Below are 23,545 nucleotides of genomic sequence, written 5' to 3'. Positions count from 1 at the left end.
TGGGTCCCAAAGAAAGCTGCTTTTATATTGTATTACTAGTCAGCCCACACAGTGTAGCATGACCTGAACTAGAAAATAGTAAATAATTGGCTAAAACGGTGGCAGATTCAATCAAATACACCAAGGTGAAGACTCAGGAAAGCACCATCATTTCTGAAGTGGTAATGTAGTCATCTGTATTAACTTGCTTGAAGATGTTCTAAGACAATGTATCTTCAATGTTAACAGAATTAAGGTGAGATATAGGGGATGGGAGACCAAAAACTACGATTTTCACAGTCCCCAGAAATAAGGCTAAGCTGCCCTGCAGACTTCTGGCAGATGCCCAGTAGAGATGAAGATGAGAGCGTCCAGTCACCTTGGTATTAGCCATTAGGATTCTCCTTAGTTCTACCCTTACCAAGCAGCCATCTGATTGTGATTTAGTTTCATAAGAAGGTAAATGAATGAAATTGAGACTAGAAATTACTGCACCAAGTTAAAACTCATTTATAGGGACTTCCCTGGTAGTCCCAGTGGTTAAGACTCCACACTTCTAATGCAGGAGGCTTGGGCTCAACCCCTGGTCAGGGAACTAAGACAACACACGCTGTGTGCCCCGCCTTAAAAAAATTTATAAAATACCAAAATCACTGATTCGAGGTAGAAACTAATGACTTCCTCCATTTTTACCCTCCTTCCCTAAAGAGCCTTCCCATAACACGAAATCAACGACAGCATGTCTCCTTTCAGCTCCTACACCTTTTCTGTACTTCTTATACAGTGATATAAAATCAGAGTGCCTTTCATCATTAACCTGTACAATGCATACTCCTTCTAGAACTTTACCAATCTCTGGGCTCAGATTATCCATTTATGGTGCTAGCACCCAATACATTAACCATTTATCAAGGAGAAAGGAAATTGGTTGCATGGAGAATTTGGTCAGCACCTGTATTTCTTCTTCTAACTGGTCACCCATTCAATCTATTCCCTATTCAATCACCAGTGGTCTTTCTAAAACAACCCTGATACACTCCCTTGCTTAACTTACCCTGACCCCAACCAAGCTTGGCTTAACATTCCATAAATGTTGCACAGATACTTCAGCCAATCGAAGCCTGACTTCAGATTGTGCTGTTGGTGCTCTCCAAGTGTCTTTTCCTTCACATCCCTATTCTCAACAATGTCAGTCTCCACTGCTGGACTGTTCCAGCTTGAGAGCAGTGTCAGGCTTGCTTTCTTCTGCCATCCAGAGCCTGGCACAGTAAGGCAGTTTTTACATTACCTTTACCGGCATCGGCAAGTCTAGTCAAAGGTACCTTCAAGGGTTGTCATACATCAAATATATTAAAGCTCATTATATGAGCTACTAAAAAAAGCTCTAGTTCATTTGGTTCACTAAGAGAATGCTAACTTTGCAAGTCATTTATATGAGCCTGCTACCCCAATTACTTACCAGATTTCTCAAACCATTTAATAATCGTTCTTTAATTTCCTCAGCATCCGTTTCTTCCTTCACACTCAGCGTCACTTCCATCAAACGTATCCGTAACACTCATGGCTGGCCTCCCCATCAGCACTGCTCCAGCTCTTTCCAGACTGTTTACTGCTCATGTGACCCCACCCCCACAAACTTTTTATTTTGTACTGGGGTACAGCTGACTAGCAGTGTTGTTGAGTTTCAGGTGAACAGCAAAGGGACCAAGCCACATATATACATGTATCCAACCCACTCTGTTCCTTAGAGGCCACCCACCCGAAGGGAAAGCAATGTGAAAAAGCTGTGTAAACAAAGCACTATACAAATGTAAGTTGTTAGAGATTATAGTTTCTAGTGGCTGATAAAATATCACCAAAGAAAAGTGCTTCCATAAAAGTTTTATTTATCCCCACAACAACCCTGTGAGGTAGGGTGATCAGGGCATTTGAAGATGAGAAAACTAAATCTACATTACTTGTTCACGGCTATACTGCATAGTAAATATGTAGAAATTAAATCGAGTGTTTTAAATGTCCATGATTTATATCAATTCATGTGGAAAAAGGCAGAGAGAATACTAACTCCCCCCGACCTTAATGCCAAAAGGACACCGCCTTGAAAATCCCATTTCAAAAGATGAAAGTATATTTCATTGCTCATTTCTACAAAGATTTATAAAATAAAAAAATAGTGAAATATTTTACAGTTAATATATATAATGGTCTCATTCAGGGATATGTCCTTCAGCTGTGTATATGATCAACTACTTCAAGTGCTAGAAACGCAAACTCTTAAAAAGTATGAAAGACAATGATAATGAGCAGTAGCCTCAATCTTCTTTATTCCTCCAAGTATCCTGAATAAGTTCCGTGAAATCTGGTAAACTCCACCACAAAGAAATATCTGGTAAACTTTATTTTGTTGCCTACTCTCAAACCACTGTCACAGTGAGCAGTGATTGCCCAAATCTATTAGAGTCATTTGGAGAGCTTTTAAAAAGCACGGACTTCTCAGGCCCCACTCTAGACTCAGACAATTCTGCAGAGGTGAAGGCCTCAGGAAGCTGTATTTCAAAAGCTCCACAGAGTGACACAAAGGAGCAATCAGGTTCGGGAGCCACTGATGTATTTTAAACACCGATATCAAAACCATCAAGTGAGTATAACCCTCTTGCTCTCAACTCTCCTTTTTAAAAATTCCTCAAAATGCATTACAACCCTCGAATTCTGCCTCTGGTCAAGTAATTTTAATTCAAGATACAGAGAAACATTTTATAAAAATGTATCCTAGTGAGTTGAGACGTGGATTCCAATTATAATTTACGTAGCATTTAGATATAACGTACCGAGTTCTGTGGTTCTTATTCTGAAATTTCAAATTCTATTTTATACAGGTTCCTAGTAGGCTTTTAACTCAGGGGAAGACATGAAAAATAATGACATAATCAAGCACATAAGCACTGAAAAAAATATTATACTCAAAAACAGCTTCATGAGAGGAATAAGAAAGTGGATGAATGACAACCTAAGGCCTTTTGGCCCATACACTTTTGTTCCCAGTCCACTCTTCCCCTATAAGGGGAAATAAAATAAACATTCTTTCCTAGTTGCTTGGCATAGTTATTCGGTGGGTGACTATTAACACTAAGTTAATTTAGATACACAAGAGATTAAAAGAGACAACAAATAAATACCTAGGAAGACAGAGAGAATCCGGGTCAGAAAGCCCTAACTAGCTAACGATGCAGTACGTAACACCACTGTGTCAGTGCAGGTAAAGGAGGCGCCAGTGTCCTGTACATCTCAGCTTTGTGTGACTGACAGAAGACGTGCAAAAGATCTGGTCCTTATGAAGAAGTCTGTGCTTGCTGTAAAGATTTGTAGGAATAATGAAATGCGTTCTTCATTGATGAGATGAAGTCTCTGTTTTTCAGGGAAGCTGACTGAACAAAACAATGAAAAACAAACTTCTTTAGATGGTTAAATGAAAGAAATATCTAATTGAAAAAGTCATTGGCCAAAGATAACCTTTTTTAAAAAAAATGATTCTATGTTTAACCATCCCCCCCAAAACCCCCAAAACAAACAAACCAGGAAAACCAGAGAAATATAAAAAAACAATATACACATCCATTTTCACTAACAGTTACAAGAAAATAGCCATTTATAGAAGTTACAATGCTTTCAACAAATCCCCCTCCAAATTCTGGGAAATAAGATAAAGCCATTGGGTAAATAAATATACATACTAGCTAATATAAAACAATTTATGCTTTTAAATTGTTGTCAACTTTAAGACCCAAGGAGAAATACGGTGCTATAAATCTGATCAGGGCTACATATATTACATGGCGTTAAAAAACACAACTGATTAAAACATCCTAACAATAATACAAATATTTAAAAGAATGTCTTTAAAAGTCAGACATTTACCACTGGAAATATCACAATTATAGTATGTACTTCAGAGTTGTAATGTGTATATAGGTCACTTTTTCTGTGTCATTATCAGGTACCCATCTCTCCTGCATTTACTATGGTCAGTTTCTAAGAGTTCACGTTTCCTGTGTGAACTGAAGGGGCTGGGCACATCAATTCATAAACACCTCCATTTAACTAAACGGAAATGTTTAAGATAACATCTACCAACAGATAAAGGAAAGAAGGACTAATAAAACATGTTAAAGAGGAAGGAAGCTGGATAACAGTCTCTAACTTATTCTAAATTTTGTATTAATAACAAATTTAAAATTACTCAAATCAAATAATGAAAAAAATATATTAAATTGCTATCAAGAAATTTTCTCAGGCCATAGGAAATTTTCCCTTAGCTTATTTCTTTACAGAATCTTGTTAGGCTTGATTCATTTGTCAGTTGACTTAAAGGAACTCTCCAGCAGGGGATCAAAAGCAGCTTTACCAATAAAAGGTGGTTGAAGTAGTTTTTAAAGTGCCTGTCAGCACAATGCTTTATACAGGTGCTTCCATTTCCCCTCTAGTTCTGGGAAAGCCCACAGAGTATATGTACTTAATTGGTCAAGCTTTCAGCAATTATAATGTAAGCTGAAAGTTTAGATCTTATATAGGTTTTGCTGTTTGAACATAAAAAGGGAGCAAGGAGAAATGTAACCAGGTTCACAATTTTGAGCAAGAGCATATGTAAAGGTAACGTATGTACATTTTATTTCAAGAAAGACAGGAGACAAACAGCATAAAGATGCCCAGATGCCCTAAAGATAAATACATTTCAAAGATTCTCATTAAAATGAATCTGTATTGTTTTTTCCTGCAAGCAAAATACCTTTCTTTAAATTAAAAACAAACAAAAAAACCCCCAATATTCTGAATTGCAAATTTTTTTTTTTTTTTTGCAGAAAATCTGCCATGATTATTTTTTTTAATGAATAAGGATTTTCCACAAAACAGGCTTGCTCTACATGCTAGATTTTTAAACAGTTCAGTGACACAATATGCTAACTACATACACAACAGATAATATAGTAAGAAAACACTCAACCTGATGAAAAGTTAAAATCTTCATTAATACACTGAAAATTGACATAACTCATGCCTTTAAAATCAAAAATACAAAAATTAAATGTTTTCCTAAAAAGATTTCCTTATTTTAAGGATTCATTTGAAAATGAAGCTGCATGTAATTTGTACAATAAGTTGTACAAGTAAACAGGTAATATACATAAAAAATTAAGTGACATACTCCTCAATTATCAGTTGTCCACCTTTAATTTCCAATACTGTACTTTCTTAACAAGCATACAAAATATCAAACTTCTCTTTAGAAAAAGTGCCGTTCTTTGACATCCTTTACACAAAAACAGTCTGAGCCTGTGGCATGTTAATGCAGTTGAGAGGCAAAGCATACTAACTTTTACAAATTCTACCTCCATAAAAAGCCTCCCGAAAAAGAGATTACACGCCACTATAAAAATATCAACCTCTTGTGGTAGCTGCATCAGAGAACCAAGGCTTGAAGACTATTTCCATATAGCATAGAAAACCACTATGAGAGCGTACTGACTGCACTGGTGGCCCGGGAGTCTACTGCACACAGGGTTATGCACAGCTGCTGCGAGGTACCAAGACTGTTACACGGAGCTTAAACTGATTGTGACCGAGAGCATAACAGAGGTACTACCAGCCCATGCAAAGTAACTAAAAATACTGAATCACTGTGCTGAACACTTCATTCCTGGAGAAAACCAAAGGCATCAGTAACCAAATCAAGCCCGACAGGTGGCCCAATCCATCCTCCTCAAAGACTGGTGAGCACAGTGAGGTCTGAGGTATACCTTTATCCATCACGTCTGTGTGCCACTGCGAGATAGTACCACTCGGAACACATGCCATCACAATGGTCTACATCTTTTGAATATTAAGTCATTCATATATTCTTATCTACCCAGTCTCTTGAATTTTGAAAAGATTTCACCTACAGTAGAATATTACAGAAACAAAATATAAATGCATGTTCTCTCTAAATGAAACTTACATGGACTAAAAGTAGAGGGTATTTTTAAACAAATATACAATATGCAGGCAGACAAAGCAGGAAAACGGCCATTCAAATGTATAATAAAAAACTAAAAATTTACTATTTCCAGAAAACTATGAAGCGCCTCAACTAAAAGGAATGCATAATGAAATTCTAATCTATTAATAATACAGGTCAAAAATGTAAAAAGGTTATAAACCTTAACAGGAAAAATAAAACAACTTTTACTGGCCATTCCTGTTGAAATGAGAATTTTAAAGTAACAGAAAAGTGGCTACAAACCCACTTAGAGCACCAAACAGAGAGAAAATAAAAGTCCATTTTCATCTCTGTTATTATCATAAAATCCTGTGTGACTACAGGTCAAACTGCTGGTGGCAGAAACAGAATTCTTTATAAACTGCAGATGTCCTGTACATAAAAAATCTCACTGGAGTTGCACTAGTTCTGAAGACGCCTCTGTTTTCGCCTACCTACTGTGTGTGTTCAATCTGAGAGAAAGTCTCTTTCTGTAACCCTTGATTATTATTGGGCACCAAGATAAGAAAAGCAAGACGGGGTACAAAAATGCAAAATTTCAACAGTAATGGCAATGTTTTTGTCTTAGTCCAAAAGGGTCCTGCATCCTCTCCCCCTTCAGTGATCTGACAAGTCTTTGTACTTAATCGGGGGGCAGCAAGTCATGCAAGCGAAACCGGTCTCTGATGTGCGGTCGAACGTCTTCATTCTGTTGGAGACAGACATTTTAAAAGCCACGAAACTTAAAAGACACGATGCTCAGAGCATTATGAACATTCTGACTTTGCAGGGAAACTATGGCTATTTATTTCATAATTTACATCATTATTATTATTTTTGCCAAATGCAAAGACACTACATAGAAGTAAACTTAAATTTAGACGCAAAAGAAAAGCTCATCATTAACGCATCAATTTTGAAAGAACAGTGATGCAGGAAAAGATCAAACCAAAAGACAGACAAAGCATTTAGCCACTGAAGTCTACTTTACACAGTAGTTTTAAATTTAATCCATGGATATAGCAGAAAAAATTCCCAGAATAAAATTTCGGTACCATAAGCATCAGCTCTAGACCTGAACTCAAAACGGATTGAACACAGCCAGCTAGTGACTTGCCGCAGGAAGGTCGGTGAGATTAAACGATGCGTACAATTTTAAATACTGATAAACATAATTTATAAGGTATAATCTTTTTCAACTTCTGCCCTAATCTCTCACCATATTTACTTAAAACATCAGTATTTCAATAGAGTTAAAGCAACAAAAAAACCTAACAAAAAGATAAATGAAAAGATATACTTACCAGTTCTACTAGCTTCTCCAGAAATGGGATCAATTTTAGCAGTTCATTGTCATTTTTATCCATAAACCAGCTTTCTATAGGGATTCCATTAGATAGCTAAAATGATAAATAAGGAATTAACTCTTCTTTTCATTTACAGTTTGCCTAAGTTGGAAAAGCTATAAAAAGAAATAACAGATTTTAGTAAATATTAATCCATTAAGTTCCTTTAAAAAAGGAATGCCATCAGAGTTTATGCCTGTCACAGTCTTTGGCATCTTAATAGTGCCAGACATAGATGTGAAGGAATAAACTGAAACCTAACTGGTTTTTCAGAGTAATTCTTAGTGTATATAAAATTTAACAAGAAATATTCATTAAAATAAGTTTTGCGTTAACATAACTAAAAACATTACTCATTAGAGAAATATTAGTCGATGCTAGGCATTTTGAATAAAGAAATACTGCCATTTTATTTATTTATTTTTGGAATACTGCCATTTTAAACAGAGAGAGGCATATGCGCGACTGTGTCCTGATCACTGTTTTACTCCCACACAAGACAACCTGAAACGCAGCAGGGACACAACAAACCAACTCAATGGTATTCCGTTGAAATCTAAAAACAAAACTACAAACCATATTTGTTTTATAGTAAATATTCTCTAGGATATCATATCTTTTAATATTTACACAGAACACTGTGTTTAAGATGGAGGGTAACTGAAATTATTTTATTTACAAACCAATTCTTAAAAACATTTAAAATGCAAGGAAATGAAAAGTAGTGACTTAAACTGAACGTATTTCAATACCATATGCCATCTTCCCCCCTTGTATTTATTCTCTTTTATGTTTTATTATGGACACTTTGAAACACAGAAGTTGAGGGCAAGTCTTGTTTCATCTATACCCAACCCCCTTTCCACATCCCAATTCTGCACTGATTTATTCTGACGAAAATCTCAGTCGTATCTCATGAACATAATACTCAATGTAAAATCCATCTGGCAAAGATGGCCCGTCTCTCTCTCTACGTATGTATCTATCTGTTTATGCCGCGCTGCATGGCCTATGAGAGCCTAGCTCCCTGACCAGGGGTGGAACCCAGGCCCTCAGCAGTGAAAGTGCCAAATCCTCAACACTGGATGCCACAGACTCAACTAGAGTTGAATTTATATGTTTAAGAAACACTGACAAAGGGTACAAATATATTGACAAAATAGTCTAAGATTTCAAAAGGTCAAATTACACAGACCAGAAGAACACGGTGTAATTCTCAAATTATTTACAATTAAAATTACTGATTTAACAACGGCTAAGAATGCTACTGGGGCTTCCCCAGTGGCCCAGTGGTGAAGAGTCTGCCTGCAACGCAGGAGACATGGGTTCAAACCCTGGGCTGGGAACATCCCCTGGAGGAGGAAATGGCAACCCGCTCCATTATTCCTGCCTAGAAAATCCCATGGACAGAGGAGCCTGGTGGGCTACAGTCCATAGGGTTGCAAAAGAGACACGATTTAGCAACTAAACAACAACAAGAAGGATGCTATCAAATGGTATGTATCTTACAGCCCCTTCTTAGGGTTTTACTATTTCAAATCTACATGTATGTTGTACTTCATTTAAAAGAAAAATTTCCACAAGGAATATACTAATTTGGCACTTCTAATTCTAAGATGACACTAAACAGGGAAATCCCGCCAGTGAAAACCCTGCTGCCCCATCACACTGTCTGGCAGCGTTCGTCTGAGTTTGTTTAGCAGCCTTCTTCCTACCTGATATGCAAAGGCTTGCGGTGAGTTGTCAATTATTATAGTTTTTGAAAGATCTCTTCCAAGGATATTTAAGTCCTTTATATAGTTTCCTTGTACACAAACACAATGTTCACGGAAAAGCCGGTGCCTAAACATAAAAGTAAAAACAAGTTAACTAAAAGATAAAGTATCTGTAAAAAGCACAACACATACTGAAACATATACAATGCACACACCACAGGCTTTACAATTAAGCCTTGTCATTTTCTCTCACAAAGGAAATTCAATTACAAGTGTGGGCCTAGGCTTTGGGCTACGGTCTTATAAAAAACTCTTAGCAATTATTGAAACCTTACAACCAAGTATTACCATGTCTTAAAGAACTTTGGTTTATCCCAAAATTTTATATTAAATGATAAAGAGGGATGAAAAACTCTGTAAATTGTTTTTGTAATTTATTTACCCAGGAGAGCTCAGTTCAGATGCAGCATCTGGTTGTCATCGAGGTCCTGCTTTTTAACCAATTTTCCAGATGGTTGACTGAGGCACAAGGAGGTCAAGTGACTTGCCCAAGGTCACACAGTAAGTCAGCGGTTAGCCCCGCAATGGGACCCAGGGTCCTCCTGGCTCCCAGTCCTTTGCTCTAACCAGAAGACCACACCGCCTCCCTAGCCCTGCACATGCCAGAATAGAAAACATGAGAAGGGATGCTTCTGTGTTGGCATTAAAAAAAAAGTTTTCAGTTTCTCTTATAGATTTTGAGGAAAGGTGCAGAGGCCAAAACATTCCATCATTTCAACTTTTCCCAAACACCCGTGCTTTAACTGTGTGCGTGATTTGGAAAAACAAGGATTGAATGAAAGGATGAATCCAGATTTAAGTGTAACAAAATTGATCTTTCACCAGTGAAAACTGAAAAAGTTATATCATTTTAAAACGAAAGCTATTAAGTTTTGTAATATTTATATACTTGTAATATTTATATAATCTCTAGCACTCAAAATATATTAGTTTCTGAATATTACTAATAACTGGTACAGATTATCCTGAAACACACTACTTGCATACATTAATAATTTGGTAGTTTGGCTTCCTTGTGTCTTAATCCCACTATACAATTTTTAAGGAGCTAGGACTTACGCATTCATAATATTTTTAATTCTCAGATTTTAAGAAAGCAGCATTTTCTACCAACAAAATCTGTCATAGGTCTAAGAACAACCAGTAACTGGTATTTTAATCGGTGCCAATGGTAATGGAAAAGAGGAAGAATCTTAAAACCAGACAAAACATAATACTATAAACAGTTTTTTCTAATGATTATCTACGTCTGAAAGGTTTAAAGACAGTCCTACTTTGAAAATATAAGGCTAGACAAAAGAATTTAAGTCCTGGTTGGACCTAAATAAGATCCTACATTTTATCTGTATAAACATCCAGATAAGAGGAAATTGGAGGCAGGTACAGTGGGTACCTCCAAGTCACACTGATAACTTCTCCAATAGCAGCAATTCACCAGACACAGGGGACAGCTAGCTGAGTATATATATGGAGACTAATGGTTATTTTAATTATAAACTCCTCCCAGTTAGCAGGAATCTGAGGGTTGCTGCTGCTAAGTTGCCTCAGTCGTGTCCGACTCTGGGCGACCTCACAGACGGCAGCCCACCAGGCTCCCCCGTCCCTGGGATTCCCCAGGCAAGAACATTGGAGTGGGTTGCCATTTCCTTCTCCAGTGCATGAAAGTGAAAAGTGAAAGTGAAGTCGCCCAGTCGTGTCCAACTCTTAGCGACCCCACGGACTGCAGCCCACCAGGCTCCTCCGTCCATGGATTTTCCAGGCAAGGGTACTGGAGTGGGTTGCCATTGCCTTCTCCAATCTGAGGGTTAGTAGCTAGTATTTGCCATTTTAAAAAGAAATTACTTTTGCTAGTCATCGAATTAGCATTCAGACTCCTGGGACTTTCTGAATCGACTTTGTCACCAACACAGGTGGCGCCCTATAGCACTCTTAGTGCGTTCAATACACAGTTCAAGAAGCTTTTCCTGTTTTAAGTTTTTCAAAATACAACTCGATGAAACAAATTTAAACTCCCAAAGGCGTAGGTTCTATAAAACTAGTTTAAAAGAAGGCTTTTAACTTGTAACATCACAACTGCATGACTGTGATTTGTCCCCTAGTAAAATGAAAGCTCCACAAGAGAAGGGCTATGCTGCTCACTGTTCCTGGAGCACTGGAGGAGCTAAATGGAAATCTTCAGGAGTGAGGTCATCAGAGCAAAATCACTTGTATGCTTTTATTATCAGGTAAAATGAGCATAAATTATAATATACTTTTATGAAAATAAAATACCATTTTCTTTTGTGTGTCTGAAGCTTGTTTATATGGAAGATAAAATGGAAACTGACTAAACGACAAATTTTGATACTTTAAATTTTTTTAAAAAAAAAGAGGGAAAAGTCTCCTAAATGTGGGCATTAGGAAAAGCCTTTCACTATAGTTGAAACCACTCAATAATAAAGGTACTACTGACAGTAGAAATTAAGTTTAGGATTTTCCACTCTAAGACAATATGTGAGGAAATATTTAAGAAAATGAACACCCAGCTACCAAAGCTTTCAGGAGGCTTTTCCTGCATCTCTCATTCAGCTCTTGATCAAAACTCAAAGATTAACTCCTATACTTCAGAGGATGCAGCAAGACTGAGGAGTCTTGGTATCTCACTTCAGTTGACAGAAGTAATGAAACTAATTTTCAAATTGTGTTAAATTACTGAAAACACGCCCACCTAACCAGTAATACACTGCATCTGCTGGCTTAGGACACACACACAAGGAACTGAGTCCAGATCAGAATCACCTGAGTGACTAAACCAACTGCAATTTCCAATTAGACTCAAGTAACATTTTCTTTCCATGGAAGATAAATTTGCTCTTGAAAAAAAACCAAGAGTTTAATTTGATCTTTTTTGTTAAAATTAACTTTCATTTCTATGTCATTAAAAAGATGACATAACATGCATTATCTCAGAGGCATTAAGTGAAAACATCATGCACAGTGAAAAATTCCACATACCCTCAGTTTCCCCCCAATCCCAAAGTGAGGATACATATGTACAAGTGAATAAACACATTTGATCTTTGTATCCATTAAAGAACGTCTGTCTGGAGTTTAATTAGGAACTCTTAAAGAGTTTGGGGGCTTAAAAGAAAAAAAATCACTTATTTTCACCATTTAACACAACAAATCTCTATAAATGCAGCCAACTAAAAATGGCCATCAAAATTAAATAGAATCATAGTAATTTCATAGTTCAGTGTGACAGACATTTCCACTATTTCTTAATTAAATTTACCTGACCAGTTGCTTTTTAGGGTCTAGTATGTTCAGTAACTTGTCTGCATACACCTTCTTAGAAGCAGTAAAAAGAATGATCTACAAATTCAGGGGAAAAGAAGTAATCATTATACATGATCTAAATGGGTACTGTATTGAATAAAATAAAAATACTTAAATAATTAACTTAAGTATGTTTACCTCATACATCTGAGACATTCGTTCCAGGAACTCCCTGAAGAATGGTCTTAATCTCACGTAAACCTGAAAAAAACACAAAGATGGGCTTCAGAAAATAAAAATATGAAACAGAAAAAACTTATTTATAAGGTATGCTCTAACTTTGAATACAATTTAAAAGTTCATATGAATAAAAAAATTTACTAAGTACCACTTGACCAAATATATTTCGCATACCAAAACAATCTTTTGGTAGGATAATAGTAATTGCTGGTGATCATTTCACTTTTTCATACTCAAATAGCAGCATATAATAGACCTTCATGGAATGTAATTTTAATGAACAGTTAAACTAAGAATGGCAGTTTGCCCTCTGAGACTCTGATCCACCAATCAGCTCCATCTTCCAGCCAGGGAGCATCCATCCAATTATGAGGCAGGCTGTGTGTCCACCTCTAGCTGACCTGTCTCAATGACCTTCCTCAATGATCACTCAGAATTTCTTCTCACTTGCTTAAGAATACCTTTATTTTCAATTTCTATTAAGGTAAATAATGTTTAAGAAGGAGATGTCTGGATTGGTGGGTTTAACTAACAAGAATGTTTCAGAAATCAAGCTTGTTCTACACTTACTGATTCAGATGTGGTATCTAAATTAGCACTACTGGGCTACTTGAGATTGAAAATATAATAATCAAACACACCAGTTATCAAAACCAACTGACAATATCAGGACAGACTACAGTAACCAAAGAACTGACTCTAAACATATTATTGTCTTACTTCTGTCTGTCTTTCTGCCTATATTTAACGCAGCTCTTGTAATATACTCAAGAAGCACAGAAATATGTCATGAACAAGCACTAAAAACTGATTTACAAAAGACTTTAACTCCTTTAAATTATATTTATTTTGTGACAAAAAGTTTTTACAAAGAAAAGTTTGTACTTCACTCAAAGGTGATTGTTAAAGTAAAAAAAGCACGAAAGACAAACACACCCTCGCGCCAGATTCCCTGGGCGCAGTGGCTGTGGTGGCAACACGGTCAAAACTTAGGCTTCACTGCATTTAACTGTGTCATCAGTACACATCTCAACAAAAATGACCTTATGATAAAAATCTAGTTCTGGGAATGTTTCAGAGCAGAACAGGGAAATCAGGCAAAGGACTTTAGAGGGAAGGGACTATGTACTAACAGTCTTTGTAATTTCTAAAGCCCAAACAGTGTAACAGAAAGCCAAATATATAGTAAATATGTGACAAAAAATCTGTCAAATAAATTTAATAATAAACAGACTTAGGCAAATAAAACTGCCTTAAGCAATATAAACAAAACTGAGAAGGAAAGGCAAGACCACACACTACAGGACAACTACACAACTACAGACTCGAAGGCCAACCATTGAATCTCCTTAAGAACTGATCACTGTGGAAGACAAATCCCAAACAACTATTAATGTTAATAATATCACCCTATTCCCACTTACAGGCTAGAATAGTAAGTCAAAGTGTGTGTCAGTCACTCAGTCGTGTCTGACCCTTGTGACCCATGGACTGTAGCCCACCAGCCTCCTCTGTCCGTGGGATTCTCCAGGCAAGAATACTGGAGTGGGTTGCCATTCCCTTCTCCAGGGGATCTTCCTGACCCAGAGACTGAACTCATGTCTACTGCACTGCAGGCAGATTCTTATATTCTTTATATTCTTCTGCAGTCTGAGTTACCAGGGGAGCCCAGCATAATCAAGATTTACTCATTTCTAATCCTGTTACAAGGCAGCTGATCTCAGTAGCTTTGACTAATCAAAAATGAAGTCAGTCACACACTCCCACCACTAGCAAATAAAAAAATCATTAGTATCCAATCCCTATCCTTTAGGATGAGATACAAAAATTTTAACTAGATTTGCACTTCTAATAAATTTTAACATTTGCATCCTAAAATATTTGGTATAGTTGGGTAGTTTTCAACACACTTTATTTGATAATCCAAGTAACTGACAGATTCAGATATATTACTACCTTAACTGACAAAATCAATTTTTATTCATTATGGAACACTTCAAAATATATTTGTAATGGTTAAGGGAAAAACTATCAATTCAGTCGATACTTTTTTTCAGTCAACCTTATCTCATGGAAGATGATAAACCATGAACCATCAGAGACCTCTGTTTGCTGCTAAGAAGCAGTTAAATGCACTTAACAACCAAAAATACTTCATTTCTGCATGTGTATAAATGCTTCCATTTGCTTTCAATATCCCTATCACTTGCTCATACTATAAATTAAAATAAGCAGGGCCTCTACAATTTGGGGTTTGTCTCCTCTGAAACCTAAAATACTTCCACTGTAGAGGAACACTTCCATTTAAACAGCATTATCTAAGCACAGTCAGTGGCCACGGTTCAAAGGGGACGTGTCCCACTGCTTGCACTTGGGGATTAGGCAAAACTGTGGCTTCACTATGATTCTACGACGCTGACTATACTGAGAAATGTAACACACATCTTAGAATCTGACATTACTTTCAAAATGTGCCTGTTTACTGGGGATGAAGGCAGCGCTGAGATGGGGGAACAGAGCACAAGAGTGTTTTCTTAGCACAAGAATAGAAACTGTTCACTGTAGATGTTCCTACTCTCAGAGCAGACTCACTATTTGAAACACAGGAAGGTGTTTCCGGATTAAAAGACATAAGCAGAAACAGACAGTTAGGGAAAAGGTGCTGAAAGGAACACAGCAGCAGCGAGCAGGAATGGGATGGGACCACGCGAGGCTCTGTCACTTGTGAAAAGGCAAACATCTCAGGGAGAAAAATAGAAACAGAGTCACAAGGCCAGCAGGACCTAAGTCATTCGGATGGATATACTGAAGCAGAAATATACAGAAGTCAAGAAGCACTAAGCACTGTCCAGCAGGAGAGCAGAAGAGCTGTACGGGATGCACAATCAACAGACTACACCCTCTACTGTGTTAGGTCAGAGACACAACCATACAGATACACGGACACGCCTCTGAAGGCTTCAGAATCGATTCCACAGATGCCCTTTTCTTCTCCTAACCGTCTCCTAACAAAGATTCCCGTCCCGAGTTACTTACTTCCTATTTTCTACATTCTTCCACTACTTAGTATTTCAGAAATCATCCTCCTTTACACTTGCAACTCTTCAAAGTCATTTAGTCACCCAAATGTAAGACTAGGCCGTAAGTTTCATTTCAGGCTGGTGTATATATGCTCCTTTAACTATACAGCAATTATTCTAGGTACAGAACAAATAGTTTTAATCACTAAACCAAATATATTTTGAAAAAGTCAAAGTCTTAATGCATAATGCTATAATAATGAACAATTATGATATAAGAACAGCACACACAAAGATGTCTGAAATAAGACTGCCCACTACCCAGAGATGTTCATGCTATGAAATGTTTATTATACAGAACTTTTGTACATTTCTTACTCATGACTCAATTTATTTTGGAACTGGAAGTTTGTACCTCTTAATTCCCCTCACTTATTTCATTATATGTTCACGCTGTAAACTTTTACAACAAAATCTACTAGAATAATATCTGTAAAAATAATGATAACTAATCTTGTGTGATATATTGTGAACTGATTTTACCAAAACTTAGATGATATCTGACAGTCAGCCTATACTTTCTTTAGTACTAAGACAAGAGAATGTTCTGTAACTGTGCATACAAGATGCTGCTGCTGCTGTTGCTGCTATGTCGCTTCAGTCGTGTCTGACTGTGCGACCCCATAGACGGCAGCCCACCAGGCTCCCCCGTCCCTGGGATTCTCCAGGCAAGAACACTGGAGAGGGTTGCCATTTCCTTCTCCAATGCAGGAAAGTGAAAAGTGAAGTCGCTCAGACTCTCGCGACCCCATGGACTGCAGCCCACCAGGCTCCTCCGTCCATGGGATTTTCCAGGCAAGAGTACTGGAGTGGGGTGCCACTGCCTTCTCTGAAGACGATGCTAATAGGTTATAAATGGTTAACAGAAATAGATTTAATAAAAAGTCATTAAAATAGCTATCCAGTCACAAATTGACTATATTTTGTGAAAGTCTATCTAAACTCAAATTTATGTCTACGTGTGCAATGTCAGTTATATATACTGATTTCTGTAACTAAACTATTATCTTAGTTATCTAGGTGACTTTATGAGCATGACCAAAAAAAGCAAGGGGACACCCAACAATCTCAATTTGCAGGCAAAACTGGAAAAAAAATTCTTACATGTAGATCTTTTTAGGAAAAATACTTCTAGTTTTAAGCACAGATAATATGACCCTAATATATTTTGAAAAAAAGTATCTTTTAATATTTTTTCCATGAAATCCTTTGAACTTATTGCTACACTGTTGCAGGAAGGAAAAGAAAAGATCAAATTCGGTGGTATTCACCCACTTAAGAGTATGGCACCTTTAAATAAAAAGATGATTGGTGGATGCTACTTATTTAAACAACAGAAAACCAAGAACACTGAAGAAGGTAGAGTTCAGCACACATACACCAATATATACCACAGGGATATAAGAGGCTCTGCCAATTTTTTAAAACCTTCTGTACACCTCAGTTTCTTCATCTATAAAATCGGTATAATAACAGTACCTACATAAGGTTACTGTAGTAAATAAGTTAATACATATAAAGCACCTAGAACACTACCAGCACATCAAGACCCTCAATAGGAATTATTACTATCCATGTGATTATTTAAGTTATCAGCCATAAGGAGAACACCTGGAAAGAGCAGGATTTTATGGGGGTAGGACCGGGCAACCACACTCAAAGAGAAAGCTCTATCTTCACTTGTAGAAGAAGTAAAGTAAGTCAACGGATTACTAATTATTTAACTTGGTTAACATTGTCTTTGCATCAATACCAGATCATAGAGACAAAACCCAAATCTTTCCCATAGAAAGAGGGTTGCTCAGATACACCCTGTGCAGGAGGCCTCAACTTCATAATCCATAGGTGATTTAAAAGTCATCTTTTGCTTCACACAGTTTCAATAAAAGGCAGACTGCTGCTGGGGATAGTATCTGCAGGTGGATCAATCTGAGAATGAATAGGTAAATACTGAAACATCATAACCAACACAAATGAAACTCTCAAACTAAAACCTTCTGTAAAATCTTACACTGTATTAAATAGAAATAAATTTGAAAAGATATTTTCTTATGGAGTCCAAACGGGATAAAATGTTTCATGTATTCATACAGAAGGTATATTAAAAATTAGCAATGAAGCATACTTTTCAAGTCATGGCCATTTACACACACACACACACACAAGTCATGGCCATTTACATACACACACACACACACACACACACACACACACAATTTTTCAATTTGAGTATGTATGTACACATATGTGTGTATGTATATATATATATAAGGTTTAATGTGTTTCTTAAAATCAAGTTTACTGACTTTAAAAGCAAAAAAAAAAAAAACCCAAAAGCCCACATAGCCTTCAAAACCAAATTCTAAATTCTTAAGTCTCCAATTTAATATGTTTAATAGTCAACTGTCACCTCTCCTAAAGCTGCAAAATATTTTCAGCTACTGAACAAGAATTTTCTGTGTATTTTTAAATGAACTACTTCTAATTTTAAGATACATTTATAAAGAATACAAAAGCCATGATGAAAAAATTAGTACCAATGACTGACTATACTTACTAATAAGGATGGAAAAATTATTTTAAATGCTGACTTACAACTCATTATCAAAAATATTATTCCCTATCAGATATAAAATATTACTTTCATCCTCAATACTGTGTCCATGGTCCCGGATGTTTTAAGGAACAAGTATACATACTACTTTTAGATAATAAAATTATGCTTTATGAATGTCAAAACAAAATGCCTCCTGTTTAGTATCAATTTAAGTCAGAGCATGAGGGGAGGAAAAGTTTGATTAAGTATCTACTAACAGAACTCTTCATTTAAATAATTGCTTTTTTTCTTCATCAAGCAAAAATGCTGACTTTTCTAGGAAAGATTGCAGAAAAGAGATAGATGCCACCGACCTTCTACTTCTATTTTTCTGTAGTATAAAATATTTGAAATCCTTACAAAAATTATCCTAGGCTGTAAGCCTCCCAGAAAACAAACTACAATAAAGAGGAAGAGGCTGAGCTTTGCTAAACATGGGGTTTCCCACCCACCTTTCCCCCCAACGCTTCCCATAAAAGCAACCTCTACTATTAAAACAAAGCATACTTGAACAAGTAGCTCCCTATAGGATCCTATCTCTCCTTGAGTGCTTACCACAATCTGATTTCTGGACAGCTGACCCAAAGTTTGTTGATTTTACTGATCTTCAGAAAGCCACTGACTGGCTAAAGTCTTATTGGTGAACAGAGTCAAAAATCAGATGCCCCTGCCATACTTTACAGAATGAGGAGTTGGACAACACAGTTACGTTTGGTGGCACTGTGGTGAAACATATGAGGCATCTTCTTTTTGTCTTCAATTAGCCACGTTTGGGCTGGGTAGCTCTATTACATCTTCAAAAAACTGAGCTCCAGTTCTTGATGGAGACAGAGGAAGGTCATTGAGGAGGTGGTTCAGCTCAAGAGCTAAGTGAAAAATCTGTCTTTTGATTCAGTCCTGCTTGTGGATAGAAGTCATCTTCTGGATGGAAGAGGGAGTGAGATGACCTAGAGTCTTGAATTGGTGGATCTGCAGGAACAGAAACTAAATACAGTGGAGACCTCTTAACTGAGTAACACCACGAGACGGATTTCCTGACAATGTGTCAATATAAGCTAAATATAAAAATGAAAACATGTGCATTGGAACTGATCATGCACTTGGTTTTCCAGATAGCAAATGCATTTGTACCATTCTACGAATAAATATGTTTTCCAGTATCTAACTGTAAAACAATTCATGGAAAAACTATCAATTAAGGGAAAAGAAAAAATACATTCAAACAAAAAAATCTATCAACTTTGCCTTAGTGAATGCCACACCCTCATTTTAAACACTCAGTTACTCTTTCAAATGACTTTTTCACAAACTATAATCTGTCTAATCTATATAGTGTCAGTGGTAACATATATCAAAATTTTCATTTGAGTTGGATCTTTTAGGTTTATCCCCTAGAGAAATGGAAATTCAAATACACTCCAGGTACTAAATTGAGGCTTGAATAATCTAAGTCTTCATTGTTCTAAGTCTTGCATTAACTAAGCTGATCCCTACTTATCAATCAAAAGAAGCAAGGCAATCTTTAAACATTGAGTAGTGACCACCTTAAAATTTCCCTCAAACTTTCATCTGCAAAAACCTTAGAAAGCCTGTCATCAGGGTATAGTGGATCTAATTCTAAATCTCTCTATATATTAACAAGAATTTTGATGAACATCTGATTACTTACTTCCATTTAGAATTTGAATATATAAATTTACTGCATATACTCTCATAATTATTAGACCAAGGGTCAGCAAACTATGGCCTTTGAGCCAAATCCAGATCATCACTTATTTTTGTTAAGTAAAGTTTTACTGGAATGCAGTCAGGCTTATTCATTATGCGCCATCTATGACCACCTTCATGCTACAATGGCAGAAAAAGCAGTTGTGACACAGACTGCAAAACCCAAAATAACAACAACTGGCCCTTTATAGGAAAAAGTTTGCCAACTCCTGATACAGACAATTATTAAAACATACAGAAGACAAATTACATTTTAAATTGTTCTGAAAGAGAACAGCAAACAGAATTAAAATTAGATACAGTTCTACCTCAACAAACTTACCATAAAAAGAAAGCAAAAGTAACAGAAGTCCCAAGAGGACACTTTATCTGGCTTTGATTCAGATGAAGAATTCTGATCCTATCTTAACATTACCATTTTATTTTAAAGCATATATATGTAAATGCTATGGAACTGACATATCCAAGAGTATACAGATAAATGCCATTAAACTGTTCCCTTAAAAATGGTTAATTTTATGTTGTGAATTTAAATCTCAACCAATTATTTTTTAAGAGTATATACAGTCTTTTACAGATGTCTCCCTTTAAGCGGGCCACATTACACTGCAGTTGTTAAACATGTAAGTTCCATCTTACCTAATACTGTGGTTTCTCCAAAATCTCTTAGATCATCCCAGACCCTTGTGTATATGTCTTCTTTGCCAGTAGATGGAGACAACACCACTGAAAGTTTAAAAGACATCATTCCCTGTTTAAAGGGAGCTTGCTGGTCTGAAAACTGGGGGAACCCTAACCCAAGATTTCCACAAAGTTATTTTTAAAAAGTAGACAGAATGGCTATGCCAACACCAGAAACCTAATATAACTATGGACATCCTCAACAACTTACTGAAAGGGAACTAAATTCTGTACATGATGTAGTAACTAAATCATATTAAAATGCAGTCATCTCTGTAACTTAGATTCAAACTTCCTGCTCATTTTTCCTGACTTAGGCTAGACCATTTAGTTTTCCTGTTTCAGAAAGCAGAACTCGGGTATATAAGAAGGAGTTCTTTGAATTCCACAGAGGTAGATGCAGTACATATGAAGATTATTTTTAAAGTATTATATGCACTGCTAAAAGCCTTTTATTCAAAATAAGACAACTATCCGGATCCACATGAAATAATAAGGATTTTACATAGAAGAGAACTAAAGAAGAAATGGTGAAAGCAGTAAGAAAAAAATTCAACTTTATGGTCACACTGAAAAGAAATCCTCGTGAAAGAAAAATCAAACTTATCCACTCTTCAAGTTTTTTATTTCACTACTAAAAATTATGCAAACAGACAAACCAACTGTAAGAAATAAATTTCAAATCTGGAAAGCTTAAGAAATCACATCAAAATAATTTGTATTTTTCAGTAATAGCTTTCTTTTCCAAACTCAAAGATTGAAAGCCATTGTTTTTAAGGGCAATTTTGAACATAAAAACAAGGTTATCAAGCTAAAAACAGAGAACATAATGCTATACTATTTATATTTGCCACAAGATTCCTGTCTTTGAAGTACACTAAACAAGAACAACCTATTTGGCAGAAAATGTCTTAAGAAAAAGATTTACCTTAAATAACATCCAGTTATTAAAAATCTTAAAATTCCTTATTTTTATGTATACTTTGTTCATCCTCTGATCATATATCAGAACTAAAATCAGTTTACATAAAAGGGAAATAAATACAATCCAGGTATTACCATACCTACAATTCCTCTCTAGGTTAAACTAGAACTGACAATAACCGCTTAAATAAATCCTCTTATGACTAACTGTAAAGTAGATCCTGAACCACAAACTAACTCTAAAATCTTATGATTCCTAAGATCTAATAACTATCACGTGCCAAGAACTCTACAACAATATCCCGCCTATTAAGAGCACATAAGCAACCGTAAGCACCTCCTCACCGCTCCTTGTAAACGTGCTGTGACTTCACTCAGTTAGCCCTTGGGTGGGCTTCTATCTGACAGACAACAAGGTTCTGGACCCTCTGCCAACCTTTCAAAAACTGGGATACAAGGCAATGCTGGTAACAACGCCCAGGACAGAAAGGTGCTTTGTAGTTTTCAAAATGTATTCACACATCTTAAGTCAAATTTTATGATAGGAAAATCTCTAACAAAGTAAGAACTATGGTCAACAGGTAATTCGCAGTGATATTTGTAACTGATATTTGTACTCTGCACTGTTTCCTGTCCATCGACACAAATGAGGGAGATACACTCTAATTTTTTAAAGTAAAAGCAGAGTAACTAGGAGTAACTGGAAGAGTGTCCTGGAATTCCAAATTAAAATAAACTAGATTTACTACACTGCAACCTACAGACCACATTACTACAAAAGGCAATAAAAATGACCAACAAGGAAGCTTTCTTCATATGAACTGCGTTTTGGAAAAACAACAATAATGTCAGATGTTAACCTTGCACAGTTCCTGGAGCCCTAAGGTGTCAGTGTTCCTGCCTCCACCTGCTGGCAAACAGGTTATGAAACTAGTAGAAATCAATGGGGTAGAAAAAGTTCACATTTTTCTGGTAACAATGTTTAAATGTAGTCCTTTAGCACCATGCTACCTTGTGTTACTAAATCATTAAAATAGAGATGAAATCCATTGGGAATAAACACTTTAAACTTTAGCAAAAAAAAAAAAAAAATATATATATATATATATATATATTTACAAAGGATTTCTTGATTCAGAATATCTAACAGGCCAAAATTCAAGTTAAAAAGTTTTAATTACCTGATAAATGACATCTTGGAAAAGGACTGGAAAAGTAAGTGCTGCATCTTCTAGCTCATTTAAACTACAGTGTACTAGTGTTTCATCCTTAAAATAAAAAGCACATATTGAATGAACTAAGATACTGAGATATTTCAAATGATAATTGTATGTATTCATGATCACCAAAAACATTTATTAAAGCATCCTTTAATACATGACTTTCATGTTTATAACACCTTCCTGTGCGTGCATGGCACAGTAGTCAGGGGCTGGGTTTTCTAAGCCACTGGTTCTCCGGTGGTGGCCACTAGGACAACATGTGGCATCGGCGTTATCTGGGGACCGCCAATGAGAAATGAAAGATCCCCAGCTCTTCTGATAACTCAAATTCAGCAAGGAGCAGAGAGCGGAGCTCAGCAGTCTGTGCTCCAGTAAATCTTTCAGGGGTTAGGGTGATAGGGCGAGTCTGAGCATCACTGTTCTCAGTCCTGCAATTGCCCACTTTCTGTTAAACCACATATGTACTTTCTTCTTATTATTATTTTTACAACTCAGCAATAGAAGTTTAGCATCTAATTATTTAAAAATATATATCTATAGCTCCTTATCTGTAAACTAAATTAGCGGTTAATCAAGACTTCTCATCTTTGATTACCAAACCCTCTTTTCTCATTGTGAGGAAAGGAAAGTGAGGATCATTCATCTAAGGTATGTGTAAATATCTGTATTTCTCAAATCCTGAAGGAAAAACAAGAGGGCTTC

The 23,545-nt window shown here is 36.3% G+C and overlaps 1 protein-coding gene across 5 annotated transcripts in view; it reads right to left on the bottom strand.

The window, feature by feature from the left end:
- Positions 1-1,845: 1,845 nt before the first annotated feature.
- Positions 1,846-23,545, bottom strand: part of CTDSPL2 (CTD small phosphatase like 2) — a 75,819-nt gene continuing 54,119 nt past the window's right edge. For 3 of the 5 annotated variants that reach the window (XM_024997759.2, XM_005212211.5, XM_024997758.2), the window contains exons 8-13: positions 22,802-22,888; positions 12,570-12,632; positions 12,388-12,467; positions 9,054-9,180; positions 7,297-7,392; positions 1,846-6,701 (exon numbers count right to left, since the gene is read on the bottom strand). In XM_024997759.2, coding sequence (XP_024853527.1) covers positions 6,636-6,701; positions 7,297-7,392; positions 9,054-9,180; positions 12,388-12,467; positions 12,570-12,632; positions 22,802-22,888 — 519 coding nt within the window. In that variant the 3' untranslated portion in view covers positions 1,846-6,635. The remainder of the gene's footprint in view (positions 6,702-7,296; positions 7,393-9,053; positions 9,181-12,387; positions 12,468-12,569; positions 12,633-22,801; positions 22,889-23,545) is intronic. The other 2 variants (XR_236236.5, NM_001191405.1) reach the window with 2 other exon arrangements.

This window comes from Bos taurus, chromosome 10, assembly GCF_002263795.3.
Source record: "Bos taurus isolate L1 Dominette 01449 registration number 42190680 breed Hereford chromosome 10, ARS-UCD2.0, whole genome shotgun sequence".
Lineage (NCBI taxonomy): Eukaryota > Metazoa > Chordata > Mammalia > Artiodactyla > Bovidae > Bos > Bos taurus.
This window is presented reverse-complemented; position numbering and strand designations above follow the sequence as displayed.